General features: G+C 39.4%; 1 protein-coding gene and 1 non-coding gene across 3 annotated transcripts; one reads left to right on the forward strand and one right to left on the reverse strand.

Annotated features, from left to right (window-relative positions):
• Positions 1-3543: 3543 nt before the first annotated feature.
• alpi.1 (alkaline phosphatase, intestinal, tandem duplicate 1) lies at positions 3544-24189 on the reverse strand. 2 transcript variants are annotated; one of them, XM_034213184.1, is made up of 11 exons: positions 23992-24189; positions 23170-23295; positions 21463-21578; positions 9594-9768; positions 8300-8472; positions 7583-7717; positions 7420-7495; positions 6693-6827; positions 6330-6521; positions 5891-6007; positions 3544-4707 (listed from the first exon to the last, which is right to left on the reverse strand). In XM_034213184.1, the coding sequence occupies exons 1-11, from the start codon at positions 24083-24085 to the stop codon at positions 4433-4435; spliced, it is 1614 nt and encodes a 537-aa protein (XP_034069075.1). In that variant the 5' UTR covers positions 24086-24189; the 3' UTR covers positions 3544-4432. The 2 variants fall into 2 exon arrangements, with proteins under 2 accessions (XP_034069075.1, XP_034069076.1); XM_034213185.1 differs by having other exon boundaries at positions 23897-24162.
• On the forward strand, positions 8868-8939 carry trnas-gga. Its single transcript has one exon. It is a non-coding gene; the product is annotated as a tRNA-Ser (tRNA).
• Positions 24190-26107: the final 1918 nt, after the last annotated feature.

Here is a 26107-nt window from a genome sequence, read left to right on the forward strand (position 1 = left end):
ACAAACTTAAACTAGCTTTATTAAATGTCAGGTCTTTGGCAGGAAAAACATTTTTAATCAATGATTTAATCACTGAGCACAATCTCGATTTTATGTTTTTAACAGAAACTTGGATTGAACAAAATAACAGTGCAGCTGTTCTTATCGAATCAACCCCTCCCAACTTTAGTTTTATGAGTCAGGAAAGAATGCATAAGAAAGGGGGTGGAGTTGCTATTCTGTTCAATGATTCTCTTCAATGCAGGAAGACATCGTATGGAAACTTTGATTCTTTTGAATATGTGGCCCTTCGGCTGAAATGCTCCTCTCGAGCTCTGTTCCTAAATATCTATAGACCACCCAAATACTGTGCAAGCTTCTTTGATGACTTTACTGAACTGCTGTCTATAGTGTGTATTGACTTTGACCGTCTAGTCATTGTTGGTGATTTTAACATCCATGTTGACAACCCCCAGGACAGAGGGGCTAAAGAACTGTTTTGTGTTCTTGATAGCTATGGACTGACTCAGCATGTGACGGAGCCCACGCACAATAAGGGGCACACTCTGGACTTAATTATCTCAAAGGGTCTGAATATCTCTAAGGTTGTGGTGACTGATGTTGCACTCTCTGACCATTCCTGTGTTTTCTTTGAGAGCTCTATTTCTGTTCACAAAAATGTTCAAAAAGAGGTAACCACAAAGCGATATTTAACTGAAAATACTAGGGAAATGTTTACTCAGAATTTCTCTTCCACACTTGCCCCTGCCAACATCTCAGTAAATGAGCTAGTAGATCATTTTAATTCAAAAATTAAAAATGTTATAGATGCCATTGCTCCAACTAAGGTAAAGGAAGTGTCTGGCAAGAAAATATCTCCATGGAGAAAGGCCATGACCGTGAAAAGAGAAAAAAGAGAATGTCGAAAAGCTGAACGCAGGTGGCGAAAAACAAATCTCCAGGTTCACTTTGAAATCTATAAAGAGAGACTTGGCCTTTAAAATTTGGAATTGAAAAACGCACGACAATCGTTCTTCTCTGACATCATTACCAAAAACAAAAACAACGCACGTGCCTTGTTTGCTACCGTCGACAGACTAACTAAGTGTCAGTAGCCTCTGAATTTCTATCCACCAGGGCGTGCAATGATTTTGCCTCCTGACAAAATTCAGAAAATCAGACAAGCAGTCAGTGCCTCTGCATCAGGAACAGCAAATGTGTTGTCCCTATCTCCACTTAACATCAATTCAGACATCATGACACAATTCCATCAGATTAATGATAAAAACCTAGAGGACATTATTCAACTTCTGAAATCCTCCTCTTGCTGCCTTGATATTATTCCAACAGGATTTTTCAAAGATGTTTTGCCTTGCATGGCCTCAGATCTACTTCATATAGTAAACAAATCTCTTCACTCAGGTATTTTTCCACAGGCCCTGAAAACTGCAGTCATTAAACCGCTCTTAAAAAAGAATAATCTAGATGCTTCAGTAATGAACAATTACAGGCCCATATCAAACCTGCCATTTCTAGGTAAAATCATTGAAAAAGTTGTTTTTCAACAGTTGAGTAATTTCTTGCATTTAAATAACTGTTTTGATGTGTTCCAGTCAGGCTTTCGTCCAAACCACAGCACTGAGACTGCTCTTGTAAAGGTCTTTAATGACATCCACTTAAACACAGACAGTGGCAGAACTTCAGTGTTAGTATTATTAGATCTCAGTGCTGCGTTTGACACTGTTGACCACAGCATATTACTAGACCGACTGGAGAACTGGGTGGGACTTTCGGAAACAGTTCTGAATTGGTTTGAATCCTACTTAAAGGACAGAAACAACTTTGTTTCTATAGGTAAATACACATCTGAGTTGACAAATATGACATGTGGGGTTCCTCAAGGCTCCATCTTGGGGCCTCTTCTCTTTAACATCTACATGCTACCACTGGCTCAGATAATGAAGAACAACAAAATAAGTTACCATAGCTATGCAGATGACACACAAATTTACGTAACAATTTCACCAGGAGACTATGCTCCAATTCAAACACTGAGTAAGTGCATTGAACAAATCAATGACTGGATGTGTCAGAACTTTCTCCAATTAAACAAAGATAAAACTGAGGTAATGGTTTTTGGAGCCAAGTCAGAACGTATAAAAGTTAGCGCTGAGCTTCAGTGTGCAATGTTCAAAACAACAGATAAAGCCAGAAATCTAGGTGTAGTCATGGACTCTGACCTGAGTTTCAACAGTCACATTAAAACGGTTACTAAATCAGCCTACTATCACCTAACGAATATATCTAGGATTAAAAGACTAATGTCACAGCAGGATTTGGAAAAACTTGTCCATGCTTTTATCTTCAGTAGACTCGACTACTGCAATGGTGTCTTCACAGGTCTCACTAAAAAATCTATTAGGAAACTGCAGCTAATTCAGAACGCTGCTGCTCGAGTCCTCACTAACACTAAGAAAGTGGATCACATCACTCCAGTTCTGAAGTCTTTACACTGGCTTCCTGTGTGTCAAAGAATAGATTTCAAAATACTGCTGCTGGTTTATAAAGCACTGAATGGTTTAGGCCCAAAATACATTTCTGACCTCCTGCTAAATTATGAACCATCCAGATCTCTCAGGTCTTCAGGGACTGGTCAGCTTTCTGTCCCCAGAGTCAGAACTAAACATGGTAAAGCAGCGTTCAGTTATTATGCTCCAAATATCTGGAACAAACTCCCAGAAACCTGCAGGTCCGCTGCAACTCTGACTACTTTTAAATCCAGACTGAAGACTTTTCTTTTTGTCGCTGCTTTTAATTGAACTATTCATATCTTAGACTGCACTGTAACTTTTATCCATGTACTTTTTTCTTTTAATGTTTAATTGACAGCACTGTAACTTTTATCCATGTATTTTTTCTTTTAATGTTTATTTTATTAGCTTTTCTTTTTAATGACTGATTTTAAATGCCATTTTCTTAATCTCTTTCATTTTTTGTAAAGCACTTTGAATTGCCTTGTGTTGAAAAGTGCTATATAAATAAACTTGCCTTGCCTTGCCTTGCCTTACTGAATAGTCACAGGCTTCGATTTGTGTACTCAGTGTATCAATTGATGGTAAAATGCACTTTACTCCTCTGAGGCCATGTATCTGATTTTGGAAACAGACCATCTTAGTTTGTATGAGAGATACTGTGTGACAATCATATTCTAACAGATCTCCTCACAATTGTGTAAATCTGCTAGTCAGATGTTTGCATTGATTGATGCATAGAAACCAAAGTCTCTGCATTGTGTAATGCTTACATTCAACTTAATTTTGTCAAGTATTTTTTTATTTGATCCTGAAATATTTATGTAAAGAAAATAGTAAACCCTTTTCATAAAATGTCCCAAATACTGTATCAGTTGCTCTGTAGGCATTTATGCAACTAAGGGCCCTATAAATGAGGTGTTACCTTAAATAATTGCCATCAAATAATTGTGACTCAAGAACGCATGAATGTTTTCATCCTTATTTAAGTAACATTTGCAAAAAACACAGTATAAAAATACATTGACAAAAGTTTTGCTTACAAAATACATTCATGTACAATCTAAATAGATTAAATATCAAGTGACCTGGAAAGAGAACAGATTGACTTTATGGAGGTCAAGATACAAACTTGATCAAATATATACTAAAAACGAATAGCTACATGTTTCTCAATCATGCAGCATCTTCATGATTCGTGTAAGGTCTGTTGGTGTCGCAGCTTGTCATGGCACGATGGCTGTAGTTCAGGTTTCTGATATCATCATATAGTCATTTATTCCATCCACACAGTCACAGCCATAAAGATCAACATCTGTGTGTACTTTCTTAATGTCCACAAGCTGAACAGTGAGCCCTCAGTGTGCTTGTTTGTTTCAAGTTATTCCTTGTAAATCCTCAGAGGTGTAAAAAGGATGTGTAAGCAGCTCCTCGTACATGTTTAATAGCTCTGATCAAGCAGTATCTAACTTTGGAAAACAAGAAGACAACTGAAATTTAACTAACTAAAACTAGTTAGTGCAAGTTAGTAGTCATTAGTAGGTTTTAAATAGTCCTTTTGAAGTAAATACAGACAGCTCTGTAATAGCGACCGTTGCATGGACTGTATCTTAAAGAGTTGTTTGCATATTTGTTTATGTTCTACCCTGCCTGTTTGTTACTACATGCACCTGGATTTGGATTTTCTCTTGAATACATGCTCATTTGAATGTACACTTTGTGATCAGGATGTATGAGGTTATATTTGTACACATACGGCATTGCATAATTATGTCTATCCCTGCAATCTGACCTGAATGCATATAGTCGTTGTGTGCGCATGTTCTCATGTATCAATGTTTAGTGCATTAAGTGTCTGATTGCTGCATGCATACATCGTATTTGTGACCTTTGTGTTGTGTCGATGCAATGTGTTTATGGGGTCATCTGAGTAACCAAAGGAGGGTAAGCAGGCCAAACAAGAGGCTAGAGGTTGTGTTTACGCAGCTGCTTGAGGTGCGGCTGTGGGGATGAGGGGGGCAGTCTGTGTAGGGCTCTAAGCAGGCAGCGTAGGCCATGACATGTGCCACGTAGTTCTGCTCTTTCACTCCATGGAACAGGTGAGCCATTGGGCCTTTGGCATAGATGGCCACATCCTCCCCGCCGTGCGTCTCAGAATCCAACGGGACGGCAGCCTGCTGCATGTACTCCTCATCATCTGGAGAGAAATTTGTAACAAAGCACTGTTTCAAGCAACTCTCTGCTTGGATCATCAACTGTTAATACCACACAGATGCTTTTATGTCACCACAAATATGATGTCAGAGAATGCCTTAGCAACCCATGTCACTGTTAGCTTTTAAGCACTGGATTCCCTTTGTTTGTCATTCAAATACCACCCACAGGGCACCTTGGAATAGTTTTAAGATTGCATTCACCTTTGGCTGTTGCCCATAACTTGTGTGTCTTAAAATCTTCTGTAATTTACCTAATTACCTAATTACATTTGAATTACAACATTTTAAAAACCAAGAACGTTGTTTAAGTTATTTACTTAAATGACAGCATTTACTGCCTGATCTTTCTAAAGTGTACAGACAGATTCCAGAACTTTTTTTTATGCAAACAAAGTGTAATCATTGGTGTGCTCTAGATGAAAGGTCATTTTGCAGTTTTGTGAATTTCTCATTGCCAAAACTATGTTGGAAAACATTAATGTATTGTCTAACCACATCAACTTCTTTAAAAAAAATTGCAATAGTGTTTTGGCCTTATGGTTTTAATCAGAATATAAATGCTGTCTTTTAAATTGCTTCATTTTTCTCCAGATGGATACTTAAAGTTTTAGAAATGAATGTCTCACTTGTAATTGCATGTTTACTTAGGGTGCCAAATGGGTTGAGTGTGTACTTTTGAGACACATATATTACATTACATTACATTGCATTTAGCTGACGCTTTTATCCAAAGCGACTTACAATAAGTACATTCGACCAGGAAGACATATATTAAACAGTCCATTCAAAAATACAAAATTGTGGATTTTAAAAGGTAAATCATTCCTGTAAGTATTTCCACCTTCAATGCACACTCATGCAATGATTAAAGTGAATGGTGCAGAACAAGTGGAGGAGGAACTGGATCATTGCTGTCCAGTGTTCCACAAAGAAATACAAATAGCTATTTTTAAGCACAGTTACATGTACTGTAAACAATGAGGCCTGTTGAGAGAACGGAGGAGAAGACATTACAGTCACTATCATAAATATTATATCCATCTTCCCATTCCAGAGAAAAACATGGGTATGAGTCAGCCGTAACCACATGAGTTCATGCTGTCTCTACACGTCAGCACAGACACATCTGAAAGACATTAGTTTGTACCACAGGTTTGTACTTACGGTAATCCACCATTGTGATGTTCCCTCTGGTTCCATTTATATGAACATAACCAGGGCCGTTGGCATACAGTATGCTGGTGAAAGGCATTTTGTCATCGGCTCTCTTTGGTGCCAGGCCTGAAAGACAAAGGGTCAATACAAAAACATCATTCACATTTTCTTTTCACTGAGAGGCAAAACGAGCACTCAAAATGTATTTCGTGAGACAATTGTACAATTGAATGCTTTGAACTTGTTGTGTGAACAGTCTTGAATCTTTAATATAAAACCTCATTCATGAATGTCTAAACATTTATTCTAGGCCTATTTTCCACATATGGTATTTATTATCAAATCCACTTTGTTACTCTCTTTTTTTTTTTTTCACACTTTTTATGTGCCCTCGTATATAACCTTAATGATCTGGACTGCAGTCACGTCTTTGTGCTTTGGACCATACCGAAGATGGGATTCCCTCGAGGTGTGTTTCCTCCAAAGGTGAAGACGTGGGAGTGGTCAGCAGTGACCACGGTGAGAGTATCAGATTCCCTGGTTAGATGTGCAGCGTGCTGAATGGCTCGGTCGAACATCACAGCTTCTGTCAGGGCCAGTTTGGCAATGCCGTCATGGTGGCCGTGATCAATTCTTCCTCGTAACAGAGCAACACAAAACGGATAAATAAGACCTGGCACAAAACATCTGACGACACACCTATAACAGACTTAGTCCACATTTCCTGTATGATTATGTTATATATAGCTTTTTCTTAACATTATTCAAAATGATATGGATAAGTTGGAAGGATTTTAGATATAGCACTCATCTTCCACAAACAGGAAGTATCCTTTGGGATTCTTGCTGAGGATTTGTATGGCTTTCTCCGTCATCTCCACGATGGAGGGGTCCCGTGTTCTGTTCCGAAAAACCTCGAATCGCATGTCCTTTGGCTCAAACAGACCTGGAACCCCCAAAAAGAACAAATCATAAATTAAATGTATTACTTCTGTTTTTGGAGGGTTGATAGAGGAGGTGCTGATAAGACAATACAACATATTCAGAAAAGCTTTCCCATTGATTAGAAACATACTCTGATGATGCTAATAAGAAAAACAATAATATCTATTGCTGCCATTAAGGAAGTATGTAGAAGCACATTTGTATCCTGTAAAGATTACAGGCAATAAACATGTTTCTGTAACACATACATGAAAGCAATATAACTGGCAAGACATACTGTCATGCGCATCATTACAACAAAAAACGCCCTTTCGTTAAGTATCACTGTAGTTAGGGGTGATTTTACCTGCTAACTGTAATTGTTTACTGCAGTCATAACTACATCATACGGCTGTAAAGATGGAGAAGTGATTAACAGTAATTGAAATCCTCTTGTTTCTGAGCCACTGAGAAGGTTTCGTGAACTCAGATAAGACGTTTATCTGTTAACGCCTGAGAAGTACGTTATGGGTCAGAATGTGTATGTTGTGTGTGCATTGTTGTGTATTATGTTTTTTCTTTCCTGTCAGTGTTGACGGATAAACAGTACTTACCCATTAGCCTGTCAGTAGTTTTAACATTAATCTCATCAAACTCCTTCCTGTGCCATACATAGTGTGACTTCTTTTTCTGAAAAACAAATCAGAGACACTTTAAACCCTTGACTCATATGTTAAAATATGTGGAAATATCCCAAATAAATGTTTAATAACCTACTGGTTTAGCCTTTAGCCACACATCAATGAGGTTCCTTTTGTCTTTGCGGTCCCCCTTTCGAGAGTTGGAGGTAGGGTACTCGGGGTCTGCAGTGCCTTTTGGTGTCATATACATCCTGCCTCCCCCAAGAATTACCTTTAATGGATTGTCAGAATGGGATCATTATACTTTTTTTTTTTGCATATGATGTTCATTGTAAAGAATAATCCTGCCATAACAATAGAGCACACTGGATAAACAGCATTGCTGATTTTCTAGATTTAACTTCATTCACCTAACTTTTGAAAACCTAGTTATGGGTCCTGAGGATTAAGATGATAAGGGTATAATTATTAAAGGTCACCTATTATGTAAAATCAATTTGTTCATGTCTTTTACACATAAATATGTGTTCCCTCTGTGTAAAGAGATTCCGAAAGTTTCAGGAAAAAATACCCCCTCTCTTTCTGTCCTGATCCATTTATATAAAAACCTGTCTGAAAATGAGCTGATCAGATTTTGGCCACTTTATTCTATAACCAATGACCCCCCCCCCCTCTTGAAAAAGGGCTGAAACAGAGGGGATTATGGGATGCTACAATGCATGATCTGTTTGGTATTTGGAGCCAAACACTTCAGAGACATGTTTTGTATATATCTGAGACCTATGATATATTGATGAAAAACAGTATAATAGGGGACCTTTAAGCTGTTTAAATCACAATTGTGCTTACATACATCAATATCAACATTGGTGACGAGTTGGGTGGCAATGTCGACGCACCCCTGTTGGCGAGCGCCTGAAGGAATATCTGCGTCACTGTACCAACTTCGGCTGACAGAGTGGGCATAAGCTGCTGCCGGGGAGGCATGCTGGACGCGTGTGGTGGTCACTACACCAACTGATTTACCTGGACAATGCAGAAACAACACAGAATAAACAACTTACAAATGACATTTAGAGCATTGGTAAGTCATTTAACATTTTATTGGACATTGAGCTGCTCTAGAGGAAGAAATAATGGCACTGGCTCAGTTCATATTAAGTAACCACAGTGATGCAATCCTTCCTGGCAGTTGGAAGTAATCAAGTGCAGGTTCCAGTTAACAATAGGAGTAATTGCTCCTTAGAAAAGCGTTTAACTACAGAATGAATGAGTGAAAACATGAAATCACTGCTTTTTACATTGTGAATGCCCAACAGCCCTCTAGTATTAGTTGAAGGTTGTACTTTTGTAGGATGTGGCATTATTACAAAATGCTGTTTTGTCTTCCACCAAAACGCCAAGATTTGAGGACATTATGTGCCAAAATAGCTCAGTTGGGAGGTGTTAGACTGGAGATCAAAAGGTCCCTGGTTCAATCCCTGGTTTCGGCAGCAACGAGCTACATTTTCTGGACCACTTGCTTTGATTGTTAGAGCTGCTGAGTCATAGCAGTCTAATATGGTGATTTTCTTTGTTGTACATTATGTTTTGTGATTGATGGTCTTATTAGTAATAATTTAATTAAGATCCCAGTTAACTTGCCCTTTAAATTTGACTTTTTTTCTGGCTCATATCATCAGTAAAGTCCTAGAAACCTTGAAGCGTTGTAGGGTTAAGATGTATTGCTTTATGGGAAGTTCTTTTGAATACATTTATCTTTTTGCTAGAAAGAATGGGTATACATTTTCTAATAATGGAAATGAAATAATCCTCAAACATGAATGATAAACAAGTTTTGATACATATAAAGTTGTGCATGTATAATATACCGTGTGCATATGATATACATGACTATAAACCCAATTATAAAGGTCAATGTGATCTCTTTATTAGACTATTCAGAACATTGAACTATAGCTGGTGACGCTTAAGTAGCCAGTAGTAAGCAATGAGTAACAGGCTTATCAGTTGATTGATTTATTCCTCTTTTGTTTTATGGCAGATATGATCAAGGCATTTCTTGAGATAGGAATGTAATTAAAACCTCTGGCCTTTTCCAATACAAAAACACACATTATAATGAGCCAAGACAATTAGACCTTTACCTTGTGCTTTAGCACGCCGTAGCACTGAGTAGACTTCATTCCCGAAGGTGGTGTTACACTCGTAGGCCACTGCGTTAGCGCTGAGCCCCACTGTTTTAACGTTGGCTTTTACTCCACAGTGATAGGCTGTTGCCGTGCTAGCGCTGTCTGCTACCTGCTTATCCACACTGTAGGTCTGTGAAGTAGAAGCATAATTAACATTAAAGGACAGAAATAAACATACTCTGTGTATAAGTAACACTAAATACTTACACTCACTGAGGGTCAATTACATTACAACAATTTTGTGATTATACTTGGCCATGAAAATGATTCAAACTTTAATTTCACTTTAAATTTCACCACAATGTCTGCAATTTTGGTTTAAGTGTTGTTCTTAGCTAAATCCCGTAAAACCCTTTTCACACAAAGGTTTTAAGACTTATGTCGAAGCGGGATGGTATAGGGCTAGATGCAATATGTCAAGAGAACAAAGCAATGCAAAAATTGGACACTCTAAGCCAGTGGTTCTCAAACTTTTTCCGTCAGGCCCCCCTTTGGAGAAAAAAGAAGTCGGGCCCCCCCAACACAAATAGTCACGTAATGGGCCAAGTTAACATTTATTAAAATACATCAATATGAACGTGAGCATTCCTTTAAAAAAAAAAAAAAAATCACTAGAACAGTGATAATAAAACAATGCTCCATAAGTCTGTGTGCTCAAAAAAATAAATACAATTGTGCAATCCCTTTGCTAGAACAATAAGTTATAATACTTTTCCACTTTGCAATCTGTGCAAAAACATTAAAAGAAAGAAAATGCTGATATTTGGCAAATTGTCTTATCACAGCATTAGTGGCTGCAATGAGCCTATTTTGCACAGCACATTTCTTCAAAACGGGGTTGCAGGCTCAGTGGCAGCGCCAGAGATTTTCTTTTGAGGGTGCTGTAGGGTAGCTTGACGTTTCATAGAGGGTGCTCAAACATTTAGGGTTTCCCATTAATGTACCGGTCGCTACAGTTGAATTTTGTACTACAACATTCCCCACGCACATAAACAGTACCCGCTGTTAGGGAAATAATTGTCCTAGACTCCTAGATATGACGTACAGGACCAACCCTGACGTCTGTTTATCTCCTTTAAGGACATAGGCTGCTTGAGCCATAATGTTATTGTTCCCATTCTGTGACCGGTCAACACTAGGTCACAGATGGTCTGTTGTTGTGGGTGCACTGGGACACTTCCTTCTTTATTGCTTATGGACTCCAAGGTATGACATCTTCGAGGCCATGGGTGACGGACGCAAGTGACTCAGTGTGCCCAACTGTCTAAAGCTATCTTATCAAAATATGTTGATTACTCTCTGTGAAACCAGTTAAATGGGCTAACAAGAGAGAGGCGCTCCAGAATTGACGTGACAACCCACCCGTGCAGTATCACCGAGGCTGCTGTGACTTGTGATGTGAATCCTCCGGCCGTAACTCCAAATAAACCTCCAGTGTTTGACATCAAAGCTCCTGCTCCTACCGTGTCTCCTTCCTTAGTCGGTGACTCCCACTGCATTGCTACACAGAAGTTTCCCTTACAATTTGGCGTTGTCGGCAGGATACCAACAAATCTTCAGACCTGGTAAGTGTGATTTTCAAATATACATTTGGACATTGCCTTACCAGAATCTGTGATTGACGGTATCCTAAAATTACCTGTGAAACTGAGCGGCTGTGTTTCGTTTTTTGTTAATGAACATTTGGGGATAATAAACCCAGGGGATCAGTGTCTGGGGACTCAGTCCTGGCTGATTTCCTCTGTGTGTGCTGCTCGGGACGGAAGTGCCATACAAGCATACACAGCTCATGTTTAGAGAAACCTTAAAGAAAGGCATCAGTGAAGTGGAGCTTCTGTGTGAATTGAAAGCAATGTAAAGATTTGTATTGGTTTTTAGCGGCCAAACACAGCAGTTGAAAATAAGCAGCCAGAGATATAATACTGCTATCGCCTATCTGTAAAACACGGCTCCAGCGGCAGCCGCGGGTGTGTGTGTGTAAAACCTCCCCGTGTTTGTGGGGCTGGAGCAGTGCAGGCTGAGAGGGAGAAAGTCACAGCTTTTGTCTATAGGCTTTAACTCACACCACCGCCATCTCTATTAAAAACGAAATGGTCTAAAAGCATTCGTTGTTTGTGACCGTCTTCTACATTGCTGGCAAGGCCGGGCAGCGCGAGATGCGTGCATCACCCGATGCGCCACAGCTCCCTATACATGGCTAGAGGACCTGGTGGCGGTCCGGGGTGCATACATAAAATTATAGGCTAATTGATCACGGGTGGGGCAGTGGCAAGCAGAGTGTAGAACAAAACTGTGTTTCATCGTTGCAAATGAACTCGATGGCAAGTGTATAGGCTGGTCGAGTAGGACTACAGTTAACTGTGCTGTTTTTGGAGAGAAAGGGTAGAGAAAAAAAAGTCTATGTTCTCCTGGTCGGGGGATCATAGCACCACTAACTAGTGGTGTCGCAAGAGGATAAGCTAGTTATCGCTTTTGGACGGTCTTCAGGCACGATCTTAGCACTTGTACAAGGGTGGATGCGCGAGTAGGTGCTCCATTTCTATAATTCCCTACCCCCTCTGAAAACCTTATAATTCGGACTAAATTGAGCTGGATGAGCTTTGCGGTCACGCTGGTGTTTATTACGAGTTCATGTTTTGTTTGTCTGATTGTTTGTATGGGGGGGTCTATATTGGTTTGTCCCGCCGTCTTGTGTATGTTTTGTAACAACTAATAATGAATCAGTCCATAGACAGGGTAAAATGAACAAAACTTTAGTTATCTCACCAAAAGTAAATGACTTGAGAAAAATAAATAATATAAAGATGTAAAGCAAAATTCTGGTCGTATAAATGTGCTGCAAAATGAAAATAAATAGCAAAAGAGTGTTTTTATGTCCTGCCTCTGAGTGTGCAGGGGAAAATGTAAACAAGAAGCCCACTGTTCAGGGTGAGCGCTAGGTGTAAGAAGAAAATAGATTATATTGCTTTAAGAATCCATTCTTAAATGGTATTGCTGGAATGTTAAGATATGTTTGTGACCTTGTATAAACCCTATGCCCGTCCTGCGCCCCGAGACCCTCAGAGACCTGCCGGAGGAGATCAGGGTTGCAAAATCTGTTTTTTTAGGTCAATGTTCTATTATTTGTTTAATTTATTCTTAAATCTATATATTGTATGGTAATAATGAATAAAAACGTAATGTATTGAACACATTCCGAAACAAAGCAGATAAGACAGAACTAGACTCAGACTACTAATTGTTGTTGAAAACTTTTGCGCTGTTGTTGCAAAATGGAAACTTTGTTGATTATCTGTTCCAACTGGCCACTGGAATCAGATAATTAATATAAGTTGAAGTTCAATCACAGTTTTAAAAATAGTTTAACATTCTTTATTCAACTGCTTCAAATTATTTCTCGTATCAACCAATTGGTCTCCATAGACATTACTAAAATTAAAATAGTTGTTAAACTACTGACAAGTTTTTTGAAACCGAGCTTATGAACAACAGAGTAAAGGTCGCTGGTGAAGCCAGGATCAATATATTTGTTGACGTTTTTTATTGTGTGCATAATAAATGTTAAATTAATTGAGCAATTCTTTAAAAGTATAATGTTACAATCTCTTTAAAATAAGTAATTACAGTTAAAAAAAATAGATGTTGTTTTCCAAGGGCCTCCCTTTCACAGGCCCACACTTTGACACTTCCAAGTCTTACAGAGATCAGTATCACTTTTGTGTTGCAAGCCAAACCCAGGGGTTCTACTCGAGCCCAATTTTAAATACCATAAAGAAAAGTATTGAACCCAGCTCGAGCTAAATGTCAAATGTATTTAATTAATGTGCAAGTATTTTGATGTATTTAAAATGTTCCAGTCTAGCTTCCTTCGAGTTTAGTGTAAACAACATATTGGTTCTCATAACATTCTCACTGCTGTGCTGTCCCAAATGTTTTAAACCTTGGGCAGACAAGCACACACACACACACACACACACACACACACACACACACACACACACACACACACAACACACACACACACACCCACACACACACACACACGCACACACACACACACACACACACACACACACACACACACACACACACACACACACACACACACACACACACACACACTTTGGATGAGTATTCACTTCATCCAAATTGTAAATTGTTGCCTTCTTTAAAGTTATTAGTAATTCAAGATTAATTATTAAATTAAATTAGGTACATAACATAGAATAAACAAAATAACTTTGACTTGATAATTGTGTTCACAACATTAGACCTTGTCCTCTAATCTCTACTAGAATAAGATAAGTGTGCATGTTTGGGTGTTTTAACACTCCTGTAATGTACCTAATCTTGTTATCCTTTTCATTACAGAGCTGGGGAAATGGTGTATTGCTTAGATTCTGATCCGTGCAAATCCAATTTTGACTGACTTTAGTTATAATGTTAATTTGATTTCAACCCATAAGTAATTATTTAGATTAACTCAACATTTCACATGATGGATTAGTGTTCCACATTTATTTTCCCCACTCATTTGTTGTGCAATTAGGCCAATGGTAAAGAGAGACATTGATGACCTTGTGTCCCTTTTGTTAGTACGTGGTTCCATTTTGTCTATGGCCTTGGACGGCTTCACTAAGAGTCACCCAGTTCTTCCCCGCTACAGTCCGGCTGAGTGCAGTCACAGAGATGCTATGGCTGCTCTACATGAAATTACATTAATGGTCTGGTCCGAGAATGGACACCATTCCCTGCTCCCAGAGACAATGCTCCTCAAACTGAACAATACAGCCATTGATACTGTCTCACATGGGCCACTCCCCCCACCAAGCCATGAACTGAAAGCTTGACATCTGCTTTGAACACCTGGAAGCCTCCCCGCCACACCAGCACCAACCCTTGGGTCAGTCAGATGGGACTAACGGCTTCACTTAGGGCATTTGGGTCAGACACATGACTCTCGTTACCGCAGAGTGGGTTGTTTTTTTTAAGGCTATTCATACTGCTATGCAGAGGATGCCTGTAGGTTGACAAGCTGTTAAAAGCCCCTACTATTTTTTAAAATAGGCCTAATGTCAGGGGCCTCTTAGTTCTACATGTATTCACATTATATGGACAATGTTTCCACCTGGTAAAACTAAAGGCTGCACGGTACTCAGGCTACAATACGACCATTCTGTTCTGCTCTAATGATTCAATTGATAGATTCTACATCAAAACAATTAGCTTTTATTGTTTCCAATGATAACGTCACCTTAAGTGGAGGAATGCAAACCTGTTTTCAAATATAAGGTTTTGAATTTGTTCATTTCTCAGTAATAACACCCTCAGACACCCACTATCATTCATGCTATGCCTTCAGTAATAACTCAGATGTTAGGGGGGATGAAGCTTTTCCTCCCAAATCAGATATGCTTTGTTTTTTCAACAAAGGTATACATTTCCTGCATAATATATGTCTCACAATTGTTTTAGTTTTTTTGCAATCTGCACACAGGTGATACTGAGTCTTCTCGAGTAATAGATTATAAACTACACCATGCTTAAATAGACTCCTAAGTTATTATTTCATATGTGACATATGTAAGAAAAGGGAGGGAAGAGTCAATTATATTGAGTAATTGATTTTATATTGGGAACATTTATTACTCAAACCTGTTTTATGGAAGAGGAAAAATATATATTTCTGATAAACTAATATTTGATCAAATGGTGAATTAATATAACATTTAGAATCATTGAGAAGGGGTTATATCCAGGGACTAGCTCACCTTTAAATTACAATAACATTTCTCTACTTTGGACTGATGAGTATATGATTCTTGCATGTTAAATGACTAACACAAACCTTACATGTATGCATGTGCATGTGTCAGGAAGGCTCCCAAATAATTCTGAGGGGCCTATCCTATTTTTGTAATTAAATGATAATGTGCTAATCCATTACTTTGAGTTGTCTGCACTCAGGAAAACATCCCTATCAAGTGTTAACCCAATAACTAGGACAGTTCTGAAGGCCAAGGGTCAGAGAGAGAGGGTCACACTCTCCGGCTGCAGAGGACACCCCCATCCACGGGCAAGGAGGCACGAGGTCGTTCGAGATGAGAGGATTCTAATATTCAACTATCTGAGGAGATGGGATGCTTCTTCACCATTCTGCTCAGTGGGCTCAGGTAGACAACCCTGCGGGACGAGCGAGGACTTCAGAGGCTTCATACAAGGTTCCTTGTTTGTTGGAGGAGCAGATGTCTTCCTAACCTCTCCCATCACGGGGGGAGACCTGGATGTGCCACTTGGAATACGCAGTTTTGTCTGGCACTGCTCTCAAGCAGATAGCAGAAGGAATGCAGGCAGATGAGCCTCCGTTTCACTGGGGGATCATACAGTGCTCACTGAATGAGCCACAAAAGCAGAGCAATTGGGGGGTTTAAATATGGCGCTCTGATGAAGAAGAGTTTGAGCCAATCAGCACCTCAGTGCTAATCTACAGTATCAGGATGCCTTTACACACACCAGACACTCTTTGTCATAAAGAGAGGAGGAGAACGAGTCAGAAAGACTGAAAACGTTCTTCCAGCTCTCGTACAAAGATTGACTTTGAATTGATTGTATATCTTGGATGTTTACATATGTACAATTAATGACTGTCTTTATATTTCCAATGACCAGACATGTGTTGAATAGTGGTGATTAATATATTTTTGCCGGATCAGATTACACTTTCGCACTAAACAAAATTAATTAATTAATATTTTCAGATTATAAGGTATTGAATCATAAAATATTTCTACTATTATCACAGATAATGTTAATATCCTTAATCGTCCAGTAATCAGGCTTAACAACACTACTCTTTAATGTATTATCCATGCACAGAAAGACCTACAATGATGTTTCAAGTTTTGGCCCAAAACAAATATTTATAATATTTCATATAACAATTATGTAGCATATTTGATCCTCAAATTAGAGATATATAATTTAAAGAAATTGATATTCTATATTCAACATTAGATAAACACAGTAGAATCCTTTCCAAGTACCATAAGTAGCTCAGGTAAGTATGGCTAATAGGAATAATTGATAGACTTAATTTGGTACAGATCAGTGGTAGCATTTACAAATGTAATAATTCAATTTTTAAGAATGTTTAATCCTTCCTTTCCAGGTTTTTACAAAAGTCTTTGAGTATTTGTCTGACTTTTCCTTTTCAGATTTTGAATGTATTGATATTACTTAAACTAAGTGCCTGACTCTTAAAGTAATCCTAAAATTGAGGACACTGCAATTTTGCAGATTACAGATTGATCAAATCACCATTGTGAATTATATACTCTAACTGTGAATTTTTAGCTGGATCTCTTACGATCCTAAGTATTAAAAAGCTTTTGACTAGTGATTGCCTTGAAGTAAATCTTTAAGCTGGTTTTGATTTTATAGTTTGATGAATGAAATTAACTAATGGTAAATGATAAAAGATATTAGTTTAAAACAAATATTTTAGCTATTTATGCATCTGTGTTTTATGTGTGTTCATTATTGTGCTTTTGACGAAAGATGATCAAACACTGATGAGAGATGATTTTTCCTATTATGATTGGTTGTCTCAATCATTGTGATTGAATGTTTCAATCTTATTCTACTTTGTGATGTAATTAATGTAAGGTGAGACCACACTCAAATCTGGAGACGCCTATTGAGTTAAGTATTGACCAAATTATTATTAGACTAATGTTTTTAGGTTATCATAAATGATAAAAAGAGAAGACTGTTAGGGAAATAATTGTCCTAGACTCCTAGATATGACGTACAGGACCAACCCTGACGTCTGTTTATCTCCTTTAAGGACATAGGCTGCTTGAGCCATAATGTTATTGTTCCCATTCTGTGACCGGTCAACACTAGGTCACAGATGGTCTGTTGTTGTGGGTGCACTGGGACACTTCCTTCTTTATTGCTTATGGACTCCAAGGTATGACATCTTCGAGGCCATGGGTGACGGACGCAAGTGACTCAGTGTGCCCAACTGTCTAAAGCTATCTTATCAAAATATGTTGATTACTCTCTGTGAAACCAGTTAAATGGGCTAACAAGAGAGAGGCGCTCCAGAATTGACGTGGCAACCCACCCGTGCAGTCTCACCGAGGCTGCTGTGACTTGTGATGTGAATCCTCCGGCCGTAACTCCAAATAAACCTCCAGTGTTTGACATCAAAGCTCCTGCTCCTACCGTGTCTCCTTCCTGAGTCGGTGACTCCCACTCCCTTACACCCACGACTGTTACAATGAAGGCTCGATAATCAGCTCACGTCATATAGGTGTAAGCAGGGGTAAAGTGCTATTTTTATAAGTGGGGAGTGGACCTAATCCTCCAGGGGGGTCCAGGGGCATGCTCCCCCGGGATTTTTAAAAAATGTATATATATATATTGAAGTTTAAGGTGGGGTAGGTAATTTTGGAGAAACCAGCTCGAATGCGCTAGAATTTGAAAATACACAACCGGAAAAAATCTGCCACTGCCTTACAGAGCCCCTCCTCCAACACACACGAACGCACACATGACCAATGAGGGCCCGAGATAAGTTTGTGCACAGATGGAAGGCTAAAATGATTGGTCGTGCTTTTTACAGCGCTACGGCTTCCACAGATGACGTTTTTTCATGGATTTTTTGTCAAAGTTATTAAGATATTCATTGCTATCGGGATGTTAAGAGCTTTCCTCGGAATATAGCAAAAAGTGTATCTTGAGCCGGTTTCTCAAACTTACCTACCCCACCTTTAAAAGCATCAATCTGGTGCACTTTGAGAGCAAAATGAAGAGATCTATGGATATATCACTCAACACCCAAATGAAACAGAACTGTAAACAGATTTTCTTTTTCTTTATGGATATTTTACAAATCACTCCCCTTTTAAACTGTATTTTTGTTTTACTGTCATAGTATTTCACTACTGTTTTTCATTTATTCTCTTATTTTTTTGTATACCTATAATGATCATATAAACATGTGCCTTGGAAATAATTGTTTATATTAATCGTGACCAAACCGTTTGAGACCCACTGAGATAACTAATCTCAGTGGGTAATCTAAACACTGAGAGAGTCATCTACCTCACTGAGCTGAGGTTATCTGAGCCTCTCAGTCTGACAGGCGAGAGTTCTCCCTCCACCTTGTTGTTGAAAAAGCTCCTTATATCCGTTAGCGTAGCTAGCTAGCACCAGATGCTAACAATAACAATCTCCGGTACCGGTGCGCGCTGTCTCTCTCTCTCGCTCGCGCACGCACACAAAATGCCTCGTTCCACACACACACAGAGCCAAGCTTGAATGAAACCAGAGGTGGGAATAAGTCGTACATGTGCAAGTCATGAGCAAGTCTCAAGTCTTGACCTACAAGTATCAAGCAAGTCCCAAGTCACTGTGGTGAGAGTCAAGCAAGTCAAGTCAAGTCATTGCTCAGGTCAAGCAAGTCAAGTCATACGAAATGCTGATGAATAAGCCCAGTTTCCGCATTTAAATCAGTTAAAAGACAGTGGTTATGAAAATGGATTCAACCCACACTATAATCTTCATTACATACACAATTAATCATTTGAAATCTAATTTAGACCGATGACAATCATATTAGATTCATATTAACCCTAGAACTGCAGACAATATAGCTAGGACTCAATCAAAAAGTCTGTTCAAAAAGGCAGAATTCCAGGTAAGAAAATTGTATATGGCATTTGCCATTACACATATTTAATTTAAATTTCTGTTAACACTAGAATCGCCAACAGCGTCAGCACCTACATAGATATCATTTTCAAATCATTTAATTTGTTCCTCTTCATAATTTCCTTATAAACTAAGTAGGACGATTTTAAACTCAGTTCATTGGGTTCATTTAGAAATTGCTTCAGTTTACCATCATAACAGATCAAAAAGTTCAGATTCATTTTACAATAAATCAAGGAATGATGCACTTCTACAAACAAAAACAACATAATTAAAACATTTAAACAAACTATGAACTACATTATTAAACAGTTTACAGTAACTTCTGATAATAACACAGGGGAAATAAACGAGGCATCTCTCTCTCTCTCTCTCTCTCTCTCTCTCTCTCTCTCTCTCTCTCTCTCTCTCTCTCTCTCTCTCTCTGACAGCCCGTCAGTATCAGGGTTAGTCTAAATGAATCCCTTGGCGGTTCTAGTGTTAATTTACCGTCTTGTCTTCTCTTTGCAATGCTTAATCGATTTGAAACCAAGTCTAACGTAGCTTAAACTTAACGTTAGCTTTCTAGCTAACACAACCCATTCACGCACCTTGCTCTGTGTTTTTTTTTGTAGTGACGAATGAAGTTGGATGTTGTGGTGGTCGTGTCACTGATCTTTATGCTGCAGACCCTGCATACCGCTGTTCTCTTCTTATTACCGTCATCGACAAAATAATCCTTGAATCCAAACTTCACTATTTTTGGAGTAAAGCTAGCCGCTGCCATGTTAACTGAAACTCCTGCCTTCTAGTGGGTTGTCATGTTTGCGCGCATGGCGCTATAATCACGTTTTTTCGAAAAAACTAAACGTAATATATCTCACTACAAAAACAAATGCAAATATTTAATTTTAAACAGTCAAGTCCTTTCAAGTCATCTATCTCAAGCTTAAGTCAAGACTCAAGTCATGAATACCAAGTCAAAGTCAAGTCAAGTCTTTTATCAATGTTAGTCAAGCAAGTCTCAAGTCAAAACATATGCGACTCGAGTCTGACTCGAGTCAAGTCATGTGACTCGAGTCCCCACCTCTGAATGAAACACAGAGACCCAGACGTACTTGTACTGTACTCTAGCATATTATTTTCGAATCATTAATTTTTCAAATTATGAATGTCACACATAAAAATAAAAAGACTTCTTGGGGGTGCTTAGGGGGTGACGCCGCCTATTGACCTTCCATCCTCAACATGTACATTACACACCTGTGTCCTACAGCGCCCTCATAGGTTCCTAAGGTTTCTAAGTGTAACTTCCGCCGGTCATGACGACGCCATAACAATTTTCTTTTTTTTCCAATTCTTTTTTGTCAAAACAATTTTTCCTTCTGGTCTCTCGCGCCGCCCCTGTCATGCCTCTGCGCCCCCCAGGGGTTGCCGACCCCTGCACTGGGGTATTCACACTCTCACTCTTGTTTTCTACCTCTTAATCCGTGTCATGCATTGTACTGATTTACCAAGCAACTACAGATACAAACACAGAGCTCATCCTTGGAGTCTGTCCACTGAGTTGATAGTGTGTTGGTGTGCGTGCGTGCGTGCGTGTGTGTGTGTGTGTGTGTGTGTGTGTGTGTGTGTGTGTGTGTGTGTGTGTGTGTGTGTGTGTGTGTGTGTGTGTGTGTGTGTGTGTGTGTGTGTGTGTGTGTGTGTGTGTGTGTGTGTGTGTGTGTGTGTGTGTGTGTGTGTGTGTGTGTGTGTGGTGTGTGTGTGTGTGTGTGTGAGTTGAGGCAGAGCCATCATTTGGATCATTGTGACTTTGGCACGTTTCCATTTTCAATGGCAAAACAGTCTATTTAGAACAATGTGTATGTTAATCTGTAATCAGCGCAGATTTGTTAACATGTTAAATTGTTTCAAAGATGGTTCAAAAGGTGAAATGGCTAAACATTTAATGCAGTGATCATAATTATAATTTATATTTCAGAGAATTTGTTAATACTTGATAGAACACAGATTTATACGATAAACCCCATCTTCAAATTATAAATGTCGATGTAGTCCACACTTTAATATTTGTTTTGATAAAAAGTGATTAATGAGCTAAAGGTCAGGAGTGTGGTGCTTTTACCTTTGACAGGGCTAGATATGGGAAAGTGTCCATGGCCAGCATTGTCTCCTCCCCCGAGCCGCCCTCCATCTGACCTCGCAGGATTCGAGCTGCCGACACTGTCGACACACCCATACCTGGGAGAAATCATTTACAGGTTAAGTCAGCAATATAGTCCATTTTGTTTCTTAACTTGATTATATCAGTCTACTGACAATAACAATGATTTTGAATGCTTTGACTGCATGTGGAGGTGTTGCTGTTTTACGCCCACCAATCCCAGAATAATTTCCCCTGTCCAGTTTTCAAATGTTTCAAAATCCAGAACAAAAATAATGAATGTGTTTATTTGAAAAAGCAAGTCAAGGATATTTACATAAACGGATTACAAAATTCAATGTAGCGTTTTACTAGAGAACCACATATTCATAACACAGATTATTTGAGGCAAGCATTCAGACCACTATTGGTGGAACATATAAACATACTATATAACATTATGCTATGTCAATATTAGGCATTTTGACATAAAGTATGCAGGATACGCATTTTGATTTTCTGAAACAATTTATGGATCTGTTTTATCCATTTGTGTGGTCCACTATTGGATTTAGCCCCTGACTGCGAACACCATACTTTACTAAGCCTATGTCACAATGATGCACTTAACTCTTCCTTCAAAATCAGAGTCGTAAATTTGAAATGATGCATGCTCTGTGCTGGGCATTACTGGAGAGATGCACAAAGAAAACTTCCCGACCACCCAGAACTCTGACTAAGTCGGTCTGATGTAAAGCAGATATTCTGGTAGTTTACAAGAAAAACACTCTTAAATCTTTGCACCCCTTAGCAGCTCCTTTTACAGAAAATAAATCGTAAGTGATCAAGATGAAAAGTTTCCCCAACTGGCCAGAGTCATCCATTTGGTAGAAAGTAGTCACTGAATGCCACATTAAATTCCAAAGACATGTTGTGTCTGATGACAACTATCTTAAAGATACAATGTAAAAAGTATGATCATTAATAATGTCATGAAACGTTGTTTGTGCGAATTTTTCAACAGGGAACTGCAATTCTAACTATCGAGTTCAAATTGACTGCACCATTAGTCCAATATTCACTCTAGCTCTGGTAGGAACATATATTGCTCTTTAGCTGCAAAATCCTCTGCTATGTTTACAAGCTTGTCCTAAGTTTACTATCAAAACAAGGAGCTCTAATAGCTCCATAAAGTTGAGGGGAACTACAGGAGTCTGCGAGTTTGTCACCGCAAGTGATGCCTTTTACATTACATTTGTGATTATATCCATTGTTGAAAGGTTTAAGTTTAGGGAATTAAAGTACTTAATTCCGGTAAATGTGAGAAAATTCCATTGTTGAACATCATCACTTCAAAACTCTTTTGCTCAATTCCAAGAAACATAATCAATTTTAGGCTTTTGAATAATTGACTTAAGATATCCAAAGTTTTATAACAACAACTGGCTCATTGGCCCTTTTGACAGACGCCTGCCTGGCTTACAGTCTGCTGTCCAAGCCCCTTTCCCTCAATCCATTCTGAGCACAGCCAAAGCGCTGTAACTGAACCCTCCTGAGCATGGTCTTGTATTGCATATTGAACTGTACTTATCGTTGAGGTTGAAATTAACAATCTTTTCAAAGTACAACCCCAAACAAGTATGAGCTGAATGTCTGCTGAGTGTATTGCATAAAGAAAGCACAACCTACCGTCACCGAGGAACAGGATGAGGTTCTTGGCCTGGTGCTCCCGAGGGCGGAGCTTCAGCGCAGCTTCCAGTGTTGCCCTGGCCTGAGCATCCCAATAGGCTGGCTCCTTCTCAAGTTCATAGAGTGCTGCCAATTGGAAACACACAGATGGATGGAGAAGGAAATAGGTATGAGGGGGGTGAGGATGGATACAAATTAATCTCTGAGATTTAGCATGAAGAGAATCAGGGATGTGTGTGATATTGACTTCTTAGTATGTGTGGGTGTGTGGAGTTTTGCATGAGTGGAATACTAAAGCTCCATTGCAGAGAAGCTTCAAATGTGTCTGTGGGTGCCTGAACACTCATTCTTTGTGTTTTCTGACACTTTGAATTATATTTGGCCTTCGGTTAAAAAACTGAGGTTTCCTCGAATAAGTGTCAAAATGACAAAAATAGCCAAGAAGAAACTTCTGTTTCTGTCCATTTATGCCCACTGAGAGTCAAACAGGAACATTGCTCCAACCGCACACCAACACAGCGGAAAGACAAACAGCACATCCCAAATTTGAAATCAAAAGGTAGACACAGGCACAATATACTCACACACACATACTTTTGTGCATCTACACTTACACATACTCTCTATTACACTTACACACCCAAGTTTGTGTTCATGAACCAGCGAAGTTGAAGTTCTCAAACACAGTCTGTCCCCACGCACTCACCCATTCCCAGGTTGAGGTTACCTGCTTGAGTCCCTCTGCGCGTCCATTTGTCTGCCCACAAAGTGCCACTAATATCCCAACTGCAGGCAGCAATAACAAGATTGTTGTCTCCTCACCTTGGCTCTCCATTGCAGCCCGGACCACCGCCAACAGTATGGGGCCCAGAAGGATGAGCAGGAGATTGGGGGCCCTGCAATGTGGCGTCTGCATCTCTAATCCGGGGGACCTGGAGGCTGGAGAAGGTTGACACACACAGCTTCCAGAGCAGCACACCAAGCCCAGAAGAGGCAAAGGCAGAGTGTGTGAGGCAGCTAAGATCTCCGGCCCAGCCTTTTAAAGCCCTGCTGGGTGTGTAGTAAGGAAGGGCAGACGCCAGCTCATAGGCTTAGAGCTACAAAAGAGGGAAGAGAAAATGTGAGAGAAGGAAGAGCCAGGGGAGAGTGAGAGAGAGAGAGAGAGAGAGAGAGAGAGAGAGAGAGAGAGAGAGAGAGAGAGAGAGAGAGAGAGAGAGAGAGAGAGAGAGAGAGAGGGAGGCTTGGACCACACAAGATTGCTGTAGCATCACAGATCCTTGATTCCTGAAAATGCACTACCCCCATTTTATTGTTTTAAAAGGTTCCTCTAATTTAGTTCTCCCCTCTTTTCTCTGGCTGATAAAAATGTGAATGGTCCTTTGATGTGGTAAATGTACAGTATAATGGGTATTTGTATGCAGCAGCCTTTAACGGGGAGAGAAACAAAATGGATACCCAATTTGTGTTGGCACCAATCACAATACAAATCATAACTATGTATTTTTCCATTTCTTTTCCCCCCATGCCCTGGAAAAACAGTCCAAGGGGAAGAAAATGAACGGGGTGAAAGCTATTCTTGAAATCATCATGATTAATTCTTGGTGTGCTCTGCTTTTCATGTTAGGAAAATTATCATATTTCCATTTCCCCCTCTCTGAATTTTTTGCATTTAAAAGACCCCAAAATGTTCCCTCTCTCAAGTTGTCTTGGCTGGTTTTTCCATGGGAAGTGAAGCTGGGTTAGCATTTTCCTTGAGGTAGTAGAGACCGCCTGCAGAATGAGAATCTCTCTACCATGCGAACACAACAGTTAATGTGTGAAATGAAGTTGTTCCACACGGCCAGAAGAAACAAAATTCCAGAGGATAGAGTCTCGTCTCGTGAACCCATGAGGCTGAATCTTGTTTCAATTCAGAGCTCTGGAAGACGCTTTGTTCTCTGCCAATCGCTCAGCTGTTGCCAAAAGGGGTTTGCAGTTAGTCACATGTGCCTAATCAAGACTGCAATAAAATCATAGCAGCAATCTGCAGAGGCCTCACATGATGCGGCCCACACCACATCACTGGCAATGATAGAGCAGGAAAACTTGTGAAGGCATGTCTGTCGGTCCATTTGTTATGGGTTTGCTCCTGAGAGAAAGTTTATTTAATGTTGGGGAAGTTTAAGTAGCTTCCTGCATAACAAGTGTAAACACCTGGTGGCGGTTTCAGGTCTCAGTTTGGATCATCCCTCCACCAAGAGGTGCTTAGTAGCTTTTGTGGGCTGATTATATGGCAAGCTTGAATGCTTGTGGGAAAGCAGTTATAGTCTTAAGAAGACTAACTTAAACAAAGCAAAGCAGAACAAAAGTTTTGAAAATGTATTTTATATTTCAGGAACAAAAAAACCTTCTGATGTTCAACTTTCAGTGGTCCCACACACCTTCCCCCATGGGTTTAAGATGTTTCAGTTAGTATTACATTTGTAACATTTTATCCTGGCTTCTGATGGAGAGCAGGTTTATATTTAGCAGATGGTGACAGCCTACACATCTTCCGGCGCAGACTAAAAACTCATCTCTTTCGACTCCACTTCGAGCGATATAATTACTAACAAAGCACTTATACTAATAAAGGACTGGCTGCCAGTTGAGTAGCACTTGAAATGTTTTGGCTCTATGAAACCTGATGGTGATGATTCTGTTTTCTTCAAGTTTGTATCTTCCTGGTCGAATAAACTTATTGTAAGTCGCTTTGGATAAAAGCTTCAGCTAAATGCAATGTAATGTGATGTGACGTTTGTATTCTATTGAGATCACAGACGAAGCAGAGGAAACGGTACAGTGGGGGGCTTTTCTTCATCATGTGGTGTGCTCAAACTGATTTCCCGTTCTATAACTATATTAGTGAATGGATGCAAGTTCTGCACCACTTCCCTTTCCCTTTCAGAACCGAATATCA

The sequence above is a fragment of the Gymnodraco acuticeps genome, unplaced genomic scaffold (genome assembly GCF_902827175.1).
Source record: "Gymnodraco acuticeps unplaced genomic scaffold, fGymAcu1.1, whole genome shotgun sequence".
Taxonomy (NCBI): Eukaryota; Metazoa; Chordata; class Actinopteri; order Perciformes; family Bathydraconidae; genus Gymnodraco; species Gymnodraco acuticeps.

Excerpts from the sequence above, each read along its gene's own strand:
- alpi.1 (XM_034213184.1), bottom strand. The coding sequence starts at position 24,085 with ATGCAGACGCCACATTGCAGGGCCCCCAATCTCCTGCTCATCCTTCTG. Across the intron at positions 7,718-8,299 it reads TCACCAATGTTGATATTGAT|GTAATTCTTGGGGGAGGCAG; the intron begins GTATGTAAGCAC and ends AATCCATTAAAG. Across the intron at positions 6,522-6,692 it reads ATACTTCCTGTTTGTGGAAG|GAGGAAGAATTGATCACGGC; the intron begins ATGAGTGCTATA and ends TTGCTCTGTTAC.